Source organism: Haliotis rubra, unplaced genomic scaffold (assembly GCF_003918875.1).
Source record: "Haliotis rubra isolate DU_JTF1 unplaced genomic scaffold, ASM391887v1 Scf27, whole genome shotgun sequence".
Classification (NCBI taxonomy): domain Eukaryota; kingdom Metazoa; phylum Mollusca; class Gastropoda; order Lepetellida; family Haliotidae; genus Haliotis; species Haliotis rubra.
The window spans coordinates 3,323,576-3,344,652 of record NW_025766780.1 but is presented as its reverse complement, the minus strand read 5'-3'; the positions used below and the strand labels follow the sequence as shown (position 1 = coordinate 3,344,652).

The 21,077-nt window shown below is 44.0% G+C and overlaps 1 protein-coding gene across 1 annotated transcript; it reads right to left on the bottom strand.

Annotated features, from left to right (window-relative positions):
* Nucleotides 1-560: 560 nt before the first annotated feature.
* On the bottom strand, nucleotides 561-20,967 carry LOC124280598 (nuclear migration protein nudC-like). The gene is made up of 10 exons (XM_046716578.1): nucleotides 20,816-20,967; nucleotides 19,619-19,696; nucleotides 18,517-18,732; nucleotides 18,235-18,306; nucleotides 17,755-17,862; nucleotides 17,382-17,450; nucleotides 5,610-5,735; nucleotides 2,238-2,321; nucleotides 1,106-1,224; nucleotides 561-727 (listed from the first exon to the last, which is right to left on the bottom strand). Exons 1-10 carry the CDS (start codon nucleotides 20,885-20,887, stop codon nucleotides 676-678), a joined length of 996 nt encoding a protein of 331 aa, XP_046572534.1. The 5' UTR covers nucleotides 20,888-20,967; the 3' UTR covers nucleotides 561-675.
* Nucleotides 20,968-21,077: the final 110 nt, after the last annotated feature.

The window sequence follows — 21,077 nt, the reverse complement described above, 5'->3', positions numbered from 1 at the left end:
TTTCAGTTCTATTTGTCCTGAAATTGAATGAAACTAAGGAGCACAGTATTTTAGCATATATATTTATATTGCAATGTAACAAAACGTAACATGTACTTGGTATTATTTTTAACTGTTAAGCTGAATTATGGTAGCTGTAAACATTAAAATGACTACTGATTGAGCTGTTGTGCAAATCAAAATCAATTTGTCTGATTGTGGTTTTCAGCAGTGGTTGGTCTGATAATGCTCATCAGTTGGTTTACATAATGCACATTGTTTACTGAATTGGTTAATTGTCAATAATAACCAATCATAAAGATAATTATTTTGTGTGACTTTCAGTGTCAAGTCAATTAATATCTCCCGAATATGAAAACCACTAGGTCAGACTGCATAAAATCTCCATAATCACGCTTCCTATATCTCATCTCATTACAAACAAACCTACAATCGAATTTGAAAAAATGAAGAAAAATGCATAAAAGGAATGGTACGAGAGGGGTGGCCACAGAGACAACTTGTACAGATACAGATGCTACACCCAGGGTTTCCATAATAACAACACAAACAAACACAGCTTCTTACAAAATATGGTGTAAAATGGAAATGAGGTGTTGATCTGTATGTACATGTAACAAGAAGTTGTTGATGACATTCAGAGATGATTCAGGCATCACCCGTGTTGCAAGTTCATCATGAAAATTTGCACTTGCTGAAGTCCATTTCCGGATGTTGTGTCATGAACCTATAAAGAGGCAAAAATACATATAATTAATGTACGTTAGGATGATCATGAACACAAAGAGAGACTTGAACCAATCTGCACTCCTGGCAACTTGCACTAAAACTGTTCAGCAGACTATCCAACATGCAATGTTACTCATCAGATCTGAAGAAAATCTGACTTCAGTGGCAATACAGATACACTAAATTGCAGCTACTTTGGTTGATTTTGAGCTCCAAACAAGGGCACAATTCTCATTACCAAGCACGAGTAGCCATGATTATGGTAAGAAATGAGAGAACAAATGAAGACACAGACTCACACATATTGTAAAGGAACTACTACAAATAAGCTACTAAAACATTGATATGGTGACTGATCTGCTGTCCCAAGACTTACTTATTGAGGATATCCTGTTTCTTCTGCTCATCTGATGTGGGCAGCCCCATCTCCTTCTGTCGCTGATCAAACATCATCTTCTCCACCATCGCCCGCGTCTCTCCATCCAGGTCAGACAGCTGCAACATTCACAGTTACATGTCTCAACACTCATGCACGAATGTGGTGGGCGATCAGTTCTCACAAATGGTTATTTCTAAATGAACAGATCTCCAGGTGGTGTGGAATTAAGTGTGAAAAAATCCTGTTGGGCCGATAAACTTGGGCCACAGTCACTGGTCCGACTGGCTAGTGAATTTTCATGGGGTCATTTTGTAAATATATCATACTTGTGAAGTTATAACACACTTTTAAATCATGCAAGGTTTTGGCCTGATAAAAATGTTTATCATATTAGCAGCTTAATGATGAAATTCGTGTCTACATTCAAATTTCGGACAAGTGAATTATTTTGTGGGCTGGTAACTTTCAGGCATAGCTGGCCCGTCTGGCTAGCAAAATTTGGAAACTATTTCGCACACTGGTCATGATGGAGTGCTTCTCTGAAATATTACTGGTGGTTTCAGTCACTGATCTGCCAGGTGAAGACTTGATTATGAACAGGTCACCAGAACACCAGTACTACTAACTGAGTGTCTTTTGATAATACAGTGTATCAACCTAAGTGGTTAAACATTCAGCTACAGGATTTGATACATTTGATAATCGAAATGAGCAAAGGACACAAAGGTAAGAATCTGTGGCAGAGACATTAGCAAAAATGTTTGACTGCAACATCATGGTAACTGCAAAGAACTGTGATGGTAGTCCAAGATAAAGCAGTATCTCCTGTGGAATGTTTGTGTGTAGCTTAATGCCACCCTCAGCAATATCCCAGCTATAAATGGCACTCTATGAATAAATCAGTCCTGATATATCAATCTAATGATGAATATCATGACCATCGATCAACACAGTAGGGTTACACTGGCATGCGTCAACCAAGTCCCAAACCAGACCACCCAATCCCATCATTCACCTCTTATGACAAGTATGGGCTGCTTAAAGCCAATCCTGTGTCTTCACAGATCAGTTCAGTCTGTTTAACCAACCAGTAGTGAAGAGGTTTTATATAAACCAAACGAACTCCCACCTTTGAATTCTCTGGTTGTACTTTCTTTGTGTTTATTTCTGGGTCTGTTGTGACAATGCGACTCCACCATTCCATCTTGTTAATCTGCAGACCAATGACAAACATTTCTCTGAGACACATGTAACTACAGATCACAAAGTGATAGAGGTGTACGATACAGAAATTTCACGAGACGATAGGTATTGCGATATCTTGGAACGATACGATTCGATTTGATGCATATCACAATATGCAATCTTATATTCTTGAAAAAAGTATTGTTTGATAGCATGTAACTGGGGTGGAAATAACCCATTGCCCGACGCCCGAGTCCAGTGTTTTTTTCTGTTGGGCAAGCAAATTTGTATATCACACTGTACCGGTGTCCAGTTAACCTTCCAACGTTAATTATGTTGTTTATTTAAAAAATCAACAAGAAAACGTCCAGTATAGAGGAAAAATTATCAGGGCAAGTGATTTTACATGTGCCACTGTACCGGAGTACACTAGCAATTTAAAAGTTATTTCCACCCCTGATGTAACAGTGTAAATGTTGACAACCATCAATTTCTAGTGAAAAATAAAAAAATTTAAGGTCAACGATACATATCACGATACGAAAAAAAGTATCGATATATTTATTGTCAGATAAAGTATCACGTTTATTGATACTACGATGTATCGTCACAGCTCTATTAAATGAGAACATTCAGTATCAAGGTACTACATCAAAATATCAAAAATGGCAGAATTTACCCCTTACTTGTGCAGAACAATTTTAGAATGATTAGAAAATACTAGCAAAGTTACTTCACAAAATCCAAACAATGTCAAGATATTTTGAACAAAGTACTGGCGAGCACATGTACTTGAAACACAGTAGATCATTAAGCCATTTTCTAAGATGCCTAGCGGTTAGAACAATCGAAACAAAACTACATTATCAGACAATAAAGGTAGAGTTTTTTTATGACGTAACAATTGAATGACGTTATCCCTTCACTGCACCATTCTAGTGTGCCCCCTCGTAATCGAACCATTTTACATTACGTCACAATGTAAGCGACGTCACGATGCAGGTCAGTTGTCATCGCCTTGTACGGCCTGCTACAGTAAACTACTCCGTTGCATCCTGTTTCTTGGTTTGCAGTTGCTTCACGCAGCTAACATCACTGGTGGAAACATTACGTTTATGTTTTATGAGAGTTAAAATGTGTCAATTCGACTCACAAGTGTTCAGCGACATGGTAACGTTCGCAATGTTTACATTCCCACAATGCAATCGTGGAATGTCGCTTGACAACTTCATCTGGAGGTACTGATCTAAACTTACGTTGGGCAGACACATCAATAGAACAGCGCACAAGTTAGCCCTGTGCGAGGATTCACTGACAAGGTCGTATGCTTTCTCAGTTTCTGCCTAAATTAATCGTAATTATGCTTGGAAAGTATTAAATTTGGCATCTTAGAAAAGAAATACAGTTAGCTCTACCACCATGTATAGTGTAATAAAGAACACTTTCGCCCTAAACTATTATAACGTTAAAGCACTCGGAGGCAAGCGTCCTCGTACTTTAACTATAATAGTTCAGGGCGAAAGTGTGTTTTATTACACTATACAGTGTACTCTGTCAATACCGGCATCAGTCGGGACCAAATAAAAATGCCGGTTTTGACAGAGTGTCGGTTTAGCTAGGTTCGCTTATGACGCCTGCGCACACGGAAGTTCGCTGTCGTACTGTCACTTTAGCATTAACAAGATGTTTGAATAAGAAACAAGGCAGTGTCTGAATGCACATTCATGTTGTTTAAATCAAATAAAAATGTCTAAAATCTCTTATTAAATTTCAACTGATCATATATTATCGGCAGAATTAAAATTATAAACTATTTTTCGCAGTGTTATTGAAAACAACGATTCTTGTTTATGCTTCGCAGCTGGTCTACAATAGAGCAAAGAGCAAAAGTAACGATGTTTTAAACATCGAGGAAAACAATAAATAAATTGAAATCAACAATAACATTCATAAAGTTGTCAAGCGTACATATAAAATTACTATTTCCATACTTTTGTGCGATCATGCAATGTAAGTCAAGTCACTGACAAGTTACATCTCGGCTTTCACCGCCTCCGTCTTGGCGCACCGGACACGATGCTTAATGTGAAAATATATGCATGAAGCATTTTGTCATAGGCCATAACCTAGCACGATATGTCCAATACGTTCCATAATTTCACGTATAGGTAGCGATATCTTTCTTAATATGTTCAGAATAGCATTATTTTACCCAAAACCGGTATCCATTTCCAGAATATGATTGGCTGCTTAGGTCACGTGTCTGATTTTGACCAATCACCGACCCTTATAAGCAGAGTGTAGTGAAAAGCGCCGTTAGAAACCAATCTTTATCCAATAAAATCGCTTCTTACAAATGTGAAAATACTCTCGGCAAGAGTACAGTGATATTGTTGATGTTCAGAGCTTTAGAGCGATACCGCCATCAAGCGATTAAGCCTCTATGTAAGTGACACGTGCCACTCACTAATTAACAAGAAACTGATTGACACTTCCCGTTTATGAATAATCTCGGAGTCAATACCCGCTGAATCAACAAAATGTAAACACTTGCTTGTTTATACAGTCAAACTGCCCACAACATGTATTAATTACTCAGGGTAAGTGTTACGTACCACTCACTGATTAACAAGATACTGATTAACACTTCACGTTTCTGAATAATCTCGGGAGTCACAGCGAATTGTGTTGTTACATCATTTGGACCTAATTGCATCAAAGGGTTACGCCGTCTTTCATGTGCCGGTTTTTACAGATTCGTTTTCATAACAACTTGTTCGTTGGGACTGAAAAACAATGCCGATATCCTGAATAGACAGATGCCGATGTTTACAGAAGTTTCTAAACGATAATAACGTGCATTTCTGCCGGGACTGAAACTTTGTGCCGATGTAGACAGAGTGCCGGTGTTAACAGAGGCCGGTATTGACAGAGTCCACTGTACATGGTGGTAGAGCGAACTGTATTTCTCAATTAACCATGACAAACTGGACTCAGTTTCACAATGAGCCTAAGCATCATTTTTAAAGGTATTCCCAAAGTATAGCATTTTTTCTGTTAGATGCACTTACAATATACTTCATGGTCATATTCAATCTTGATCTGAACAAAGCAACTCTCACATAAGAACAACTTTCAGTCTGCCTCAGTACCCTTGTGCACATGATGCTTTCGTCAAAAAGATCACAAACAATGTATCACAGCTTCTTATCAAACATGTTCATCTAATCATGAGACCTGACATTTTCTTGTGTTGACAATTTTCACTCCTGATTAAACTCCCCCATGAAGACATGGACATTGGTTACTGACTAACCTTCTCTATGTTGATGATTAGCACTTTCTTGTCCTGGATGACCCAGGTTGATTCCTCTATCTTCACATTGTTGTATAGCTCGCCATCAATCACAGGTGGATGACCTTTCAGGCCAACCTTTAGGTGCTGTAATCAGTTTATATTGATTACTTGGTAATGGAAACAACAGTAATAGTCCATTTGTCATGCACATTTCTCCATGCACAATGCATGCTCGAAACGCCAAAATGATCTGTGCATTATTATTACCCCAGATAACCCAAGCTGCCAGTTAGGTAGGTTATAGTCACATGACTTTATCCCAAGGGTACCCATTTTCTGCTGGGTGAATAGAGGCATTTTGAACAAACTCACTTGCTTTAGGTGAGACTAGAAACTTAACTAAACCTGCAGAGGTTTCCAATTCTTTGAAGAGAGTCGTCCTTGGGGTACATATATGCTTTTTCTGCGGCTGAAAATGTCCTGTGACAGTTGTATCAATGTTTTAATAAAAATATTGTACAATAAATATAATCTTTTTTATCTATTATACGGCCCCCACCACGTGGAGTTACCTCCCTGCTATGCATGCGCCGCCAACCAGGTAAGTACCTAGGCCTGTATCATCATTCCTTCTGCTGAATAAATCAGTGAACAGAATTGTGGGGAGGTGGGCGGCATTACCCAAAGGACGACTCTCTTCAAAGAATTGGAAACCTCTGCAGGTTTAGTTAATTCTTTTTCAGAGAGATCGTCCTTGGAGTACATACTGACACGATCTGGATGGGTCTGCCGACATAGCATGTAAGTTGCCGACCCTACGCCCAGATGTTACCGCCACCAGAAATACAGCCTTCCATGTTAACAACTGAATGGAAATAGCCTATAGACGTGAGAACGTAGGACCGGACAGCCAATCTACTATCTATCACAATTGACAAATCCCAAGGTGGGCTGGTTCGCCTGACAGCAGGTCGAACCCGATCCACGCCAGCTCCAAAGCACTGCATGAGAGGGTGCTGCCCCAGAAGACGACCATCGACAGGGGTGTGAAAAGTGGAAATAGCGGTGGAGTAGCCACGAATGGTCGAAGCCGCCAAGCCTTCTTCCAAACAAGCTTGCAAAAACTCCAATACTCGGACTAAATCTGCAGAAATGGCATCTGCCATCCCCTTATCTGAACACCAGCACGCATAGCGGGACCACCTATCCTCATACTGAAGGTTTGTCAAATCCCGCCTCGAAGCCAGAATTGTGTCTGCAACTGCTGCAGGAATTCCGCGTGCTTCAAGGCTAGACCTGACAGAGGCCAAGCCACCCACTGAATCCTAGGATTGGGGTATGGCGCGCTGTTCTCAGTGAGAATGTCCGGTCACAAAGGTAATAGTACAGGAGGCTGAGCCAGAAACCTGAGAATTACCAGAAACCAGCTCTGTGACAGCCATAGCGGTGCCAGTAGCACAAGTAGCCGAGCTGGCTGGGTGGACAGCTGGGAGAGGACCTGGGGAAGGAGTGGTAGCTGCGGGAAAGCCCAGAGCACTTTGCCCAGTCCAATCCAGCAGGAAGGCGCGGAAGCCTCTGGTCCGGTATTTGAGACCAGAACACGAGCATCTGATTCGTCCCGCCGGACGCAAACAGATCCACCTGGAACGATCCCGTACAACTAGGAGATAACTCTGAATATCTGTCGGTCGAGCATCCACTCGTGCGGGGCCAGGATCAGACGAGAGAGCGCGTCTGCTCGCACGTTCTCCAGCCACGGGAGGCAAACAGGAAGCACCTGACAGTCGCGCATTGGTCACACCAGAGGAGAAATTCCCACATCTCCCGAAGGAGCGCTAGGGACACTGTACCGCCTTGCTTCAGGATGTACGTCATGGCCGTACGGTTGTCCAACTGAAGACGAACCACCTTGCCCTGAACATGCCACCGGAAGCTCGAAAACCAACCACACAGCTCTCAGTTCCAAGACGTTGATGTGAAGGCGGGCTTCGGCTTCGGACCAGAGTCCGGACACCGACAGACTGCCCAGAACAACCCCAGCCCGTGAGTATTTCCAAAGGGATCCCCTTGGAGAGATTCGCGACATTGGTCCACCACTGAAGGTGAGGAGACAACCACCCGGGGACTGTGAGACTCTTCTCCAGATCCTCCGAATGAGCCCACAGACTTCGCCAAAGCTTGCTGTATAGGGCGCATCCTCAACCGCGTCCACCACACTACAGAGATAGTCGCCGCCATATGGCCGAGTAGAAGACGGAGCCAAGTCCGCGCTGGGGCCTGGGGCTGGGAGAGGAACGAAGACACCATCTCCTGTACTCTGGTGACCCGATCGGGTGACAAGGAGACAAGATCCTTGTGAGTAGGGAAATAAAAATATTAAATAAAAAAAAAAAAAAAAAAAGATCCTTGTGAGTTTGGAATTGTGCCCCAAGAAAAACCAAGTCCTGGGTGGGTACCAGGTCGGATTTCTTGAGGTTTACGATCCAGTCGAACTAGAATGTCTATCACTGTGTGGGTAGAATCTAGGCTCGCTGGCTGAGTTAGAGCGCTGAGCAACCAGTCGTCGAGGTAAGGGTAACAACGCCTTCCTTGCGACCTTGCGAGGGTAGCTGGCACTAACATGAGCTTGGTGAACACCCTGGGGGCAGTGGATATGCCGAAGGGGAGCACCGCGAACTGGTAACCCATCCCGTTGTAAGAGAACCGGAGGTACTGCATGAACAATGGATGAATTGGCACATGTAGAAACGCATCCTTTAGATCGACCGACGTAAGCCAATCGCCGGGCTGAACAGAGCAGATCACCGAGTGAAGTGTCTCCATCTTGAAGGATGCGATTCAACCCCTTGAGGTTGAGAACCCATCGTCCTTCTTCGGAACGAGGAAGTACGTGGAATAAAATCCCGCCTGTTCCTCGCCCGGTGGTATGCGCCCCATGGTGGACTTGTCCAGCAAAGCCTAACTTCGTCGCGCAGTATACCCGCCCTCACCTGACACGACGACTCCGGAGTGCGACGTATGCCGGTGAATTCTGGCGGGCCTCGCTTCCACAGTGGTAGATGGCCGACACTGACAGTGGATAGCACCCAAGTGTTGCTGGTAGCCTTCTCCCACTCCAGCAGGAATAGAGACAGGCGGTCCCCCCCCACTGGGACGTGTGGTAAAAGAGCGTGAGTGGTCCCTTGCAGACGAACTGAGTGGGACGGACCCACGGCGACAGCCTGTTGGGTTAACGGGAGGTCGGGGCAGTCGGGAGCCAGTCGAAGAGGACTGCTCCTTGCCCTTACCTTTGGGAGGGCTTCTCCTCCTACCCCTGCCCAGCAGCCGAAGCCAGCCGAAGGAGAAACCCGCTACGGGAGCACGGGGGCAACAAGTCCGCGTATGCTCCAACAAGGCCTTAGAGTCCTTGAAGGAGGTAGCTGCAGCAGTAGCTTAGGGGCAAACGCCTCGCCCGGCAGGCGGAATTCAAATGAGTCATAGTGACTGGTGGGTACCGCGGCTTGGGGAATGAACTCAGCAATACGCTTCCGCACCCCCCGGAGAGCCAACGAGAAGCGGAAATTGCCCTCCGTCTCCTCGACCTCCCCAACTTCCATAGACTCGGCACCTAAGCCCGAGTCAGAATCCGTGTCTCCTCGCGAAGAGGATCCGAACCCCGACCTGGTGGGAGGCCGAGCCCCAGACACAGAGGAAAAGAGAGAGCCGAAGGAACTCCCCGCTCCGGCAACCGACACCACACTCAACCCCGGTCCCGAGACACAGGAGGAAGACCAGGCAGAACTGGCTCCTCCGCTCTCATGGGGCGGGGCGGCGTAGGGAACAGAACCCCAGGAATCCTCAACGGACCCTGAGCCAACACCGAGAGGGGGACTGGGAGCAAACACACACACACACACACACACTACACCCCTCACCTCCACACACACACCCCGGGATAGCCGACGCCTCCAGGCTAAGGGATCTAGCCAGGCTCGGTGATCCCACCCCCGGACTCTCCGTCCCCTGCTCAGAGTGGGCGAGGAACTCCTGACGGAGACCTCCAACCGACTCATGAACAAGGGACTTAAGTGAGTCCATATGCTGCTGGGAAAAGTTGTGTAATTTAAGACATATCAAAACCACTGTGTGACTGAGGAGTCGCCTTATGCAACTTAGGTTCCTTAGCCGGCTTAGATTTTTTAGCTTTAGACAGGGGGACCTCCTGGGTCAGTTCCCCTCCCGCCTCTCGCAACTCTTTGTAGAAGAGAAAATCCGCGGACCTCCGTTTCTGGGCCCGGGGAGAAGGCCATGCAAAGTTCACAAATATCAGGGTTGTGGCCGATTTTCTCGAGGCTCTGGGGATGTTCTGCCCGCAGACAGAACACCCAGTAAACGTCTGAAAGCAAACACGCAAGCATGTAGCTAACAGCGGAGCCAGCAGCATAAATATACATGTACAAAACATTGAAAATTATGTGAATGTGACCACGGGAAGAAATACTTGGTTAATAACACAATATGACAACCACGTGGCACGCTAAATTTCCCGCCATGGAAAAGCAACACGTGCGTAAACCATGGGAAAGCTAGCGTAAAGTTTAATACAAAGTCACATTAATGAGAAATAACAGACTGCAAAAGTCTTATAAACTGTTCTGTCAAGAACAAATAAAGACCATACATACAGTTGAAGTCTCAGACATTATTCTTTAAACAAGAGGTTTTCAGCAAGGCAACTCGAAACACGTCTGAACGGTTGAGTGACAGCAGAAGCAATGATGATACGGGCCTAGGTGCTTACCTGGTTGGCTGCGCATGCGTAGCAGGGAGGTAACTCCACGTGGTGGGGGCCGTATAATAGATAAAAAAGATTTTATTTATTGTACAATATTTTTATTTAAACATTGATATAACTGTCACAGGACATTTTCAGCCGCAGAAAAAGCATATATGTACCCCAAGGACGATCTCTCTGAAAAAGAATCTCAGGAGTCTAGCTGCCAAACTTGGTCGCCCATCCAAGGACTCTCAATGCCCAACGCTGCTTAACTTCACCCGATTTGTGGCCTGAGCTCTAGGCAGAGGACCACATACCAACCACAAACATTCCCAGCTTTGCTGATTCCCACTGTAGTGAGTGAGATAAAGTTTAGTCATGTAGGCAATATTTTAGCCATATTGTGACTAGTCATACATAAATATGTAATTTTTTGAGTAAAATTGATATTTTTTATTTATCCTGACTCATGCTCTTTTGCTTGTCCCCTTCCTCTTGCGAACATAGTGGAACACTTGTATCTCCTTAATTGAAGCTCCCTTCAATGTAAAATCACTAATTGGTACTCACCCAAGAGTTACCTCCCCTGCCGAAAGCGCGGGAACAGGTGTCGCCACCCTCTGGCCTCATGCTTCACTCTCTCCTGATTTTGCGAGCCCAACACTTGAATTTACAGGGAAATCCAAAGTGTTATGTGGGGAGGATGGGAGGGCTAACCTCATGAGTCAGGATAAGTATAAAATATCAATTTTACTAAAAAAATTACATATTTTTCCTTATCCTGACTCATGCTCTTTTGCTTGTAGAATCCACCGGAGAGGTGGTGGGTAAAACAGAATACTTTGGATTATAATTAGTGATTTAAATAAGTGATATTGTAATAACCCCTGCGGGAACTTCATAAGGCATAGAGACTTAGGATATTTCCTTTATAATAAGCCATAAGATATATATTACTATAAGTGGGGTATTACATTACTAATATACTGATATACCAATATATATATAAAATGCTACTCTAATAGAGAAGCTGTACACTGAATATAAACTCAGTATGAGCTTAAGGTTGAATAACCTAAGCTAAATATGTACATAGCCCTAGAACTCCGTGGAGTTATAAGCTAATTAATATATGCATAATATACATAATAATCTCGTGGGGGTGAATATTAACGCCTACGAGGGACTGTCAGTTGCTGAGCGAGGACCAAAGGACCGAAATGGTGAATGCCAGGAGACGTCCTCGGTGGTGATATCTCTCAGATAGTGATTAGCAAACACCATGTTAGATTTCCAGAAGCATCCTTCCATAATTGTATTTAATGAACAGTTACCGTGAAGGGCGAGGGTGGAGGCCAATGCCCTGATTTCATGTGGATTTGATGCTGTTGGAGGGTCCAGTCCTGCTGCCTTATAGGCGCGTAGAATGACAGTTCTTATCCATATAGATATGGTGGTACGAGAGACTTCTGTCTGATTTGTAGGCGATAACGGGATGAACAATCTTCTGAGCGATCTTCGCCTTGTTTTGGAAACAGCGTAAATAGATTATGAGAGCTCGTTACTGGGCATAGAGATAAGTCCAATGTATCTTGAGATCCGAGAATCGAGGATAGCGCAGGGACGATGAAATAACCTGTCTGGTTGACCTGGTAGTTGATTTTGGCGATGAAATCCCATCTTAATCCCAGGTGCGCTGTGTTTTGATTGTCATCAAACTGTATCCTCTCATAATCTAGAGCGTGAATTTCAGATATTCTGGCTGCCGTGGCTAGCGATAACAGGAAAACTGTTTTCTGTGAGAGAAATTCAAAAGTTGTCGATTCCAATGGTTCATAATCCTCACTTGTGAGGTGTTGTAACACTACATTCAGATCCCAAGCTGGGCGTGGAACTTCTGCTTTTGGTCCTCCAATCGAAAGCACGTAGTAAGGCCAGTAACTCTGGTGTTTTGTCAATTTAACACCCGTTCTCATAGAAATCACAGAACTAAAGCGGCAAGATATGTTGACAATGTCGAGCCTTTTAAATGTTTGTTTTGCCGTAAGTAACACAAATAGTCTGCCACTTGAGGACGCGTAGCATCTCTTGCTGTAAAACCCTTGTTTGCTGCATAATTTCGAAACTTTGCCACTTGTCATCGCATTACCACGCGTTGAGTATCGTAAGGCAAGCGTGACCGCTTTTGCGCCCTGGTAGAATATCCTCTCTTGTTTAAACACATTTTAATACAGTCCATAATTGAAGTTTGAATACTTCTGGGTTTCTGTGCACCTGTTTGGTGTGTGGATGTATTAACAGGTTTGAGCGCTTGTGTAGCTCTAGTGCCGGTTGACCGATTTCTTGTATTAGAGCGGGAAACCACGTTCTGGCCGGCCAGTAGGGCGACCAAAATGAGTTGTAGGCTCTGTGTTTGGCTGATTTTCTGTAATACTTGAGGTATTATTGCTGGGGCGGAAACGCTGTGACGCATTGAGGCCTTCCCATGATATGCTTAGAGCGTCCGTTGCCCATGCTTGTGGGTCTGGCACTGGTGACACGTAATGTCGGTAGTTGATTGTTGAACCTTGTGGCTTAATAGATCTACTAGCGGGCTCCTATTTGCTTGATTATCTGTGCAAATATCTCTGTATTGAGCATCCATTCTGTCGGCGACGGTAGATGTGGCCGAGAGTGCGTCTGCTAGTATATTCCTGGCTCGGGAATGTGGCATGCTTTGACATGTAGATTTAGATCTTGGATTAATTCGAACAGTTGAAAGGTTAAAGTCAAAAGGTTCGGGCGATCTCGCTGAGCCTTGCCTGTTCACATAAAACGCCACTGTCGAGTTGTCGGTATGTATCATCAGGTGCACATTCTGTAGAATGTTGCTCCAATGTCTTATGGCGTTGATTACAGCTTTCATCTCTAATGCGTTTATGTGGAGTTTGCTTTCTAGCTGATTCCATAACCCTGATGCCGTCCGGTTGGTGAGATGAGCTCCCCAACCTTGGAGCAACGCGTCTACATATAGATGGGTTTTGAATTCCTGCTCTGCTAAACAAATCTCTTCGCAGACATTCGATTTCTTTGTCCACCATAGTAGATGAGGTCTGAGATGTTCCGGTAGACTGAATGGTTGTAGGTCGTCGAGATGTGTGTTGATGAAGACCTGTAAGGGACGTAACTGTAATCTGCCTATGACTGTCAAGTCTTGGGCTGATGTTAGAAGACCTAGTAAGCTCTGCCATTGTCGAAGTGGTAGCGGAGAGAGTAGAGCTGGTGGAATGATCTGTTGGATCTTGAGCCAACGGTCTTCTGGTATGACTATACGGTTGAGATTGGTGATAAATCGAATGCCTAGGAATTGCAGATCTTGCGATGGTACTAGGTCCGACTTGTGTAAGTTTACTAACCATCCCAGCTGTGTTAGTAGCTTTATGATGTAGTTTAACTGTAGTTTGAGATGCTGTGGATCTTGATCTACTTGTATCCCGTCGTCGAGGGAAGAACGCGACGCGTAGCCCTTGACGATGTAGATAGGTGACAATCGGTTTCGTTATCCTCGTGAATAACCATGGGGCTGATGCTATTCCGAATGGGAGTACTTTCCACAGGTAATGTAACCATTCTAGCGTAAACCGTAGGTATTTCCTGGATTCGGGATGTATAGGGATGTGCAGATAAGCATCTTGTAGATCTATACTGCCCATGTAGTCCATGGGGTGAATCATGTGCCGTAACTGCGGTAGATGTATCATGCTGAACCTGGGTGGTCTGCTTAGATAAGTCTTGTTGAAGAAGCTCATGTTGTAAATGAGTCTGTATTTCTCCTTGGAGTTTTTCTTGGGTACTAGGAAAACTGGGGAGTAGAAACCTGGTTCGATGTTTCCTTGCTCTATTACTTCTATGGCCTGCTTGGTTAGGAGTAATGTAACAGTCTCTCTTAACTTTAGTAGTTGCTGTGCCTGTACCTCGAACTTGTGAGAGTTGACTGTTAGTGGAGGCTTGGCCTGTAGTGGGATACGAAATCCGCGTTGAAGAATGTTGGAGACATAGGTGTCTTGAAGTATTCCCCAGTTTTCCCAGTGTAGTTGGAGACGTCCACCCACTTGTGACGGTTGTACTGGAACGGCTGGGGGTGGAAGACTCCAGTCGTTCCGAACCTGTCTTTCAGCGTTTATAGTTGCGGGGACGAAAAGAATCTCTTCCCCTGGAACTGGCAATCTTCCTGTCTCTTGCTCTTTGTAGGCCCGTGAATTTAGATCTTCCTGAGTATCTTTGTGAAGTCTGTCGAATGACACTGGCTAGCGTGTCCATCGATTTAATCATCAGGACTTCTCTGGAATCCTTGGTGACTTCCTTGGAGACTCTGTCTATTCCTCCGTCAAAGATGGATGGGGAAGACCACGGGGGCTGTATATAGTGGAGCTGTAAAGTTCTCACCCCAGTTGCAGGAAGCGAGGAGGCCTTGACGACGAGCTAAGGTCAGTGCTGCTGAGACAGACGTGAGATGATCTGTTAAGAACTGCTGGTCCTTCTTTTGCATCAGTAGGGCCGAGTAAATCATTCTATCATCTTCAGAGGTCGTGTTCCGAAATCTGGTGATAAGTGTCTCATTTATTGTTCTAGATCTATTTAGACCAAAGAACATACGCCTCGTCATGGTTTCTATCTGAACCAATTTTCGATCATCTATCTTGTAGTACTTGTTCTTGGCATCGGAGATCAGCTTGTAGTTCTCATCGATGTCTTGCGCTTTGAAGAAGGGGTCCATATTATGCGTGGAGAACTTCTTGGCGTGGAAATTTGGCAGATGTGGCGTCTGAACCTTCGTGGCTTTGTTAAATGCTGTATCTAGGTTCTGTGGCACCGCCGCAATCGGGTCGATTGGGGGTAGTGTAATAGCATCTGCATCGTCTTCTTTCATCAGATAAGTCTGCGCCGAATTGCCACTCTTGGAAGGTGATGGGAGATCTAGATTATTGACCATCCAATATCTTATCTCTGCATCTGAGAAAATAATTCCTCCATCATCTTCCATTCCATCATCATAAATAAGAGGTTGTTGCTCTTCTGATGTAGGGCTGTGTGGCTCTATCTCTATATCGTTTGACGCTTGTGGAGATCTAGTTGTAGGCTTATGTGCAGACCTGTGAGGTGATCGACGTGGAGATCGGCGTGGTGATCGGCGAGGCGATCGTCTTGGTGATCTACATCGATAGGTTGATCTTCTTGGCGACCTATATGAGGGGACTGATGGTAGCTTAGCGAAGCTCTTGTGTAGTCCCTCGATGTCCTTTTTAGATAATGGCGATCTGGGTTCAGGTGTCGCCAGCGAAACGCCAGCGAAGAAATCTGGCGTCGTCGGTCCTGGGGAGCGGTGATATGACCTTCGCGAAGGCTTCCGTGTGGTCTGATGATCAGATTCCGTTATCTGAGTATGGCGCCCGAAGAAGGTGATGATCTTTCCGCCTTCGCTGAAGGCTGTACATCTGGGTCCGCCGTCGAGGTGGTCTGTGACTTCCGCCAGCGAAGGCTGCATCGTCGTGGCTGCTACGTTGACAGGGGGTGCCTCTGGGGTGCTGTCACGTTGGAGCCTTCAGCGAAACTCGGACCCTGGGATGGCTGCTTCTCCAGTCTGTAGTGGCCTTCCATCATGATCATGATCTGCTTCATAAGATCGTCTGGGATGATCTGCGGCGTAGTAGATGGTGCCCTCTGGGCGGTGCTAGCGGTGGGGCCCTCAGCGATCTCGTCTGACATCAGTGTAGAGGCATCAGGCTGCATGGTGATCTCTGCTGAAGTCACTGTCGCTGTCACTGGTAAGCTTCTTGTGGCGTATGTCGGGTATGATGATAGGCTGGTCATCGTTGAGGCCCAATTCTGCTGCTGGAGCGATCTCGGCTGAGAAAGTTCTCGATGACCGTGAGATTTCCCTTTGGAGGATGGCGCTGCCCTGGGGAAGTCACGAAGTCTGCGTTGAGAAGAGCGTTGAGGCCCTCTTGGACTTTGTCTGCGATGAAGAAGGATGTCTGGGGAGGCGGTCGCTTCTTAGAGGTGACGGACTGCATCCCCGTCCCTCTTCCGATGGGGTCTCAAGCAGAACACCAGAGGGGAGGGATCGCTTTCGACAGCAGCTGACTGGATGGGCAATCCGAAGTATCGGCCATGTCTACACCTAGTTTGGCGTGACCTATCTGCAACACGTCTCAAAGGCCTTAAAGATGGTATTTATTAAAGGCAGAATTGGTTAAATTAATGCAGTAACTGCAAGCGTGAATCAAAGCGCACAAAGTAGTACAACTAGGGCATACTACATGCGGATCCGCCAGCGGAAAAACGTAATCTACAAATAGTACAGTTTTTCATCAGCGTAAAACTAGCTGAACAATCCACGAACTCCATTGAATAAACAGTAGAAATACGATAATTTATCAATGCAAATAACTGAAGGATACTAGCTATACCTTTATAGTAAACTATAATAGGTAACTAACTAAGAAAAACCAAAGGATATAGTGTGTAAGAAGACACAGGCGCTCTCACATCCTGCTCACGGGCGAAGAAGGAGAGAGTGAAGCATGAGGCCAGAGGGTGGCGACACCTGTTCCCGAGCTTGTGGCAGGGGAGGTAACTCTTGGGTGAGTACCAATTAGTGATTTTACATTGAAGGGAGCTTCAATTAAGGAGATACAAGTGTTCCACTATGTTCGCAAGAGGAAGGGGACAAGCAAAAGAGCATGAGTCAGGATAAGGAAAAATCATATTTTTTTCCCTCAGTATATATCCTTGAAAACAAGACCATCATATTTTAGGTTGTGAAAGAATCTAACACTCAGCCTCATAGGTTACGTGGAGGCGCACAGATCAGACCACAAGTGTGTCACATCAGCCTTTGTCTGTGGTGAGCATTGTCAGGCATCTGCCTCCCATTAACTTCACATCTTCAGGTCTCAGTAGACAATGATAGTCACACAGGTTGCCAAGGTTACATATACCATAATCAATACCTGATAACATCAAAGCAGTAAAACAGATAACAATTTACATACCTTTTTCTGAATGTCAACAACCACATCTTTCCCCTTGAGATTGAACTTAACATCAAATGGAATCCTTATCTGAAATCCAGAGATCTCTCTCATTATCATAAAAAACTCAATAAAAGAACATGAACACTCATTCTGAAAACCTTCAGTTTCTGTACATGTGCATGACAATACATTATTCACATTGTATGTTAACAAAGCAAGGCCCATTTCCACAAAGTGATTTGTGGGGAGGACGTCTGATCAGCAGCAATATTTCTGGACCTGACACTTGAGAATGCAAGATCATCCTTGTATTGGCCATAATTCGACTAACAGTTAAAGATAGATGACCATGGGAATAAAGTCTCCAAATGGATGACCAGTTGCCTATTACCTCTACTTCCTCCAGTGTCTGGGTCCAACGGTAGTGCTCCAAGTCAGCTCCATTTTCAGAATTGGGTTTCAGCTTGCCTTTGTCCTTTTCATCCTCCTCCTCATCAGACTGCAAGGTAAATATCTACCATGAATATACATCATACAAACTGACATGACCACCACTCATATTAATTATGTGTGTTTCCAGATGAGAACCATCTGATCACCTTCCATACATATACTTCAGTCAGATGAAAGCAATGAGAGTTTTTAAGCTATGTATACAAAATATCTTGTAATAGTTCATACACATAAATGACAGATACTGTGGTTACAGCTGTCTTCCTCATAAAGTCTACGAAATTCATGTGGCACAATTTCAGGGCATTATCAGTACCTAACACACTGGCATGTTGTTGTACACGGTCTCCGTACACAGCCTCACAGTTTCTGTACACAGTCTCAATACAGTTAAGGTACATAATCTCTGCATAATTACCTCCTTGTCACCACTGTTGTCTTCCTTGGATTCACCATTTACTTCAGTGCTCTCTGCTGGCTTGGACTTTTTCTGTTATGAAAGCAATAATCCTGAATTGTTAAAAACACAATACTTAAAACAGCCAGTTTTATGTCAATTATAAGGGGTCTGAAGTTACACTAATTACAGCATATGTAATTGCTTCAACTTCCCAAACAAAAGACTACTTCATTTTTCTTTAAAATCATGCTGTGACTCCAACAAATTTGAAATAGACAAAATATATAAAACGCATCACACCTCTGAAATTTCTTTCTGTAATTTCTCAGCCTCTTCATCTGTCAGTTCTTTGATTTTGGGTTCCTCTTTCTGACTTTCCTGTTGTTTCTCCTCCGCAGCTTTCTTCTTTGCTATCTTCTCTTGTCGGCGCTTCTCTTCAGCCTCTTTCTCTGCTTTGGACTCAGCAGCCCTGGCTTCAGCTTGCGACTGATACTTCTTAAACTTCTCCATAATCATCTGAAACACCCAGAGTACAGACTGGGCTCCGACAGCATAGTGGTACCATCTCATACAACATGTATGGAACATATCTTACAAGTCCAGTGATCAACAGCATAAGCATAGATCTAGCCTAATTGTGCAGATCGATGCTCATGCTTTTGATCACTGGATTGTCTGGTCCAGGATTGATTATTTACAGACCGCGGCCATATAGGTGGAATATTGCTGATTGCTGCATAAAACTAAACTCACTCCCTAGAACCATGTGAAAGATAAGTGTATAAAAACTAGTTATGAGGAATATCACCATTGTTGTCGAATGAAATAAATGAAGTCAAATGTAGATGGAAATTAGTTTTCAAATTGTGCTGGGTGAGAGTGAGAAACTAATGAACACGTAACCTTGGGACTAACTTATTTGGAAATGTAAACATAAACCTACAAGGTGTCATGGCAGCCACTTATTAGCAGAGGCCCTAATGTGTAGGTGACTACCTGAGAGGGGGTCACTCATTCTCGTGACTGCCTGTTCACTGACAGGGAAATTTTGCATGTCACACAAAATTGTGTCTAAAAGTGTTATTTATGAAAATAATTGAACAAACTTTGGTACAGTCATTAATACATGTTTAAGCTTATGTCATGCTACAACGTGACACAGGTTTAAAGATTCTCAAGCAAAATTGCTTGCCATCATAATTGTTTAACTCATCCAACATGATGCTACAAATAAAGTGAATGTTGAAGGGTGAATAAAGAGTTTATTCACATTATATTCCTACTAAGAAGCAACCTCTGCGAAATTTGTGTGCTACCGCTGGCAATCTAGTCCTAACCGCAAGAGACACATGAATAATCATGTGATAATGTCAAAGAGATCTGCAATTGATGATCGAGGTACCTTCTCTGCAGCTCCTTCTCCACCACCCACATAGAAGTCGGTTTTCCTTGACAAGAAATTGAAGAGCACATCCAGCAACTGCAAAGAGAGAAACACATAAAGGTTGTTAGCTACTCCATCATTAGACCACTGACATATTTTTGCAGACAACAGGCTTTTTTCAGTTTTTGCAGGATAAAGTTTGTAAATTGCAATCAACATAAGAAAAGTTTGCTAACACCCCACCACGATGTGCTGGCCAGTGGCAATGTGAGTGTTTAGTTAATTGCGCCTAACAGGCAGCATGGCTGTATGATCCCAGGAAGTTGAAAAAGTATCGGAAAGTATGATAAGTGTCCTATGACCAGGGATAGTAATGTGTGTAGTGCCATGAGCAGGCAATGTGCCTGGATATGAGAGCCATATAAGCGGACTCACGGGGGCTTGTAACGCTTAAAACTGCCATCAAGGTATATACTGTCACTGATGGGGTCTTAGTAAATAGTATTATATCCTTTTATATAGTACTAAGACCCTGTCAGTGACAGTATATACTTTGTAGCAGGTTTTAGTGTTACAAGCCTCTGTGATAAAATGGACAGCTTTCTAAAATTGCCTTAGATTTTTTAATTACAAAAGTTAGTTGACCCATACCCTACCTGACACCAACCTCTACACAGTAGAGAGAGATGGACCCGTTCAGCATGTTCAGTGTGCAAGTGACTACCGGAGAGAGGGTCACTTACTTAGCTGACAACAGAATTCTGAACGTAGCACAAAAATGTATCTAAGACGCTGAAGCTGTTTAATTTCTTCTAAACAGCCTACAGCTGTCTTGGATACAAGTGCTAAGGAATGTTAAGGTATGCTCGGTGGTAGGGGGTGCATGTTTCACTGTATGTGTCAATGTAAGTAAAGCCTTGTATATCACGTGTTTTTGTGCACTTAACTTTACTGTAATGTTCGTATAGTTCAGTCCTCTCATCATTTTTTTCAGACTAAGACGGGGACAACGTCAATACACCATTTTAGTTTAGATCCTTCGGTTGATTGTCATAATGATCTTGGTAGTCTCATGATCTTAGCTTTCAGGAGGCGTTTATTCCGTCTGTATTTTTCTAGATGTTTCCAGAACTTAACTCTACACATCGGCGTCGCACGATTTCGTGACTTGATATGTGAATTTACCACATAATGAGCAGCATAGTGTGATCTTACCTCTTGAACACCGCCTTCACATTGTGAGGCCATGCCTAGAAGCATCCCGTCAAATCTCTCGGGGTCTGCCATTTTCGTCTTTCTTTACTTTCGCTCTTAGATCACTCGCCAGCAAAGACAACCACCACTAGCAACTCTGCACGCTAGGCAAATATCCACTTCCGGTTATTGATAGAGGAAATTGTATAATACGCATGCGTCGTATCTAGCATAGCTAACTTCCGTAAACAATGTCGGCTTCTCTGTTCTGAAAGTGTGACAG

What these genes read in the sequence shown, in the direction of transcription:
- LOC124280598 (XM_046716578.1), bottom strand. Translation starts at nt 20,887, where the DNA reads ATGGCAGACCCCGAGAGATTTGACGGGATGCTTCTAGGCATGGCCTCA. An exon ending in TTGTTGACATTCAGAAAAAG is followed by an intron (nt 5,736 to 17,381) that starts GTATGTAAATTG and finishes AACTGATTACAG; the next exon opens with CACCTAAAGGTTGGCCTGAA. An exon ending in TACAACCAGAGAATTCAAAG is followed by an intron (nt 1,225 to 2,237) that starts GTGGGAGTTCGT and finishes TGAATGTTGCAG; the next exon opens with CTGTCTGACCTGGATGGAGA.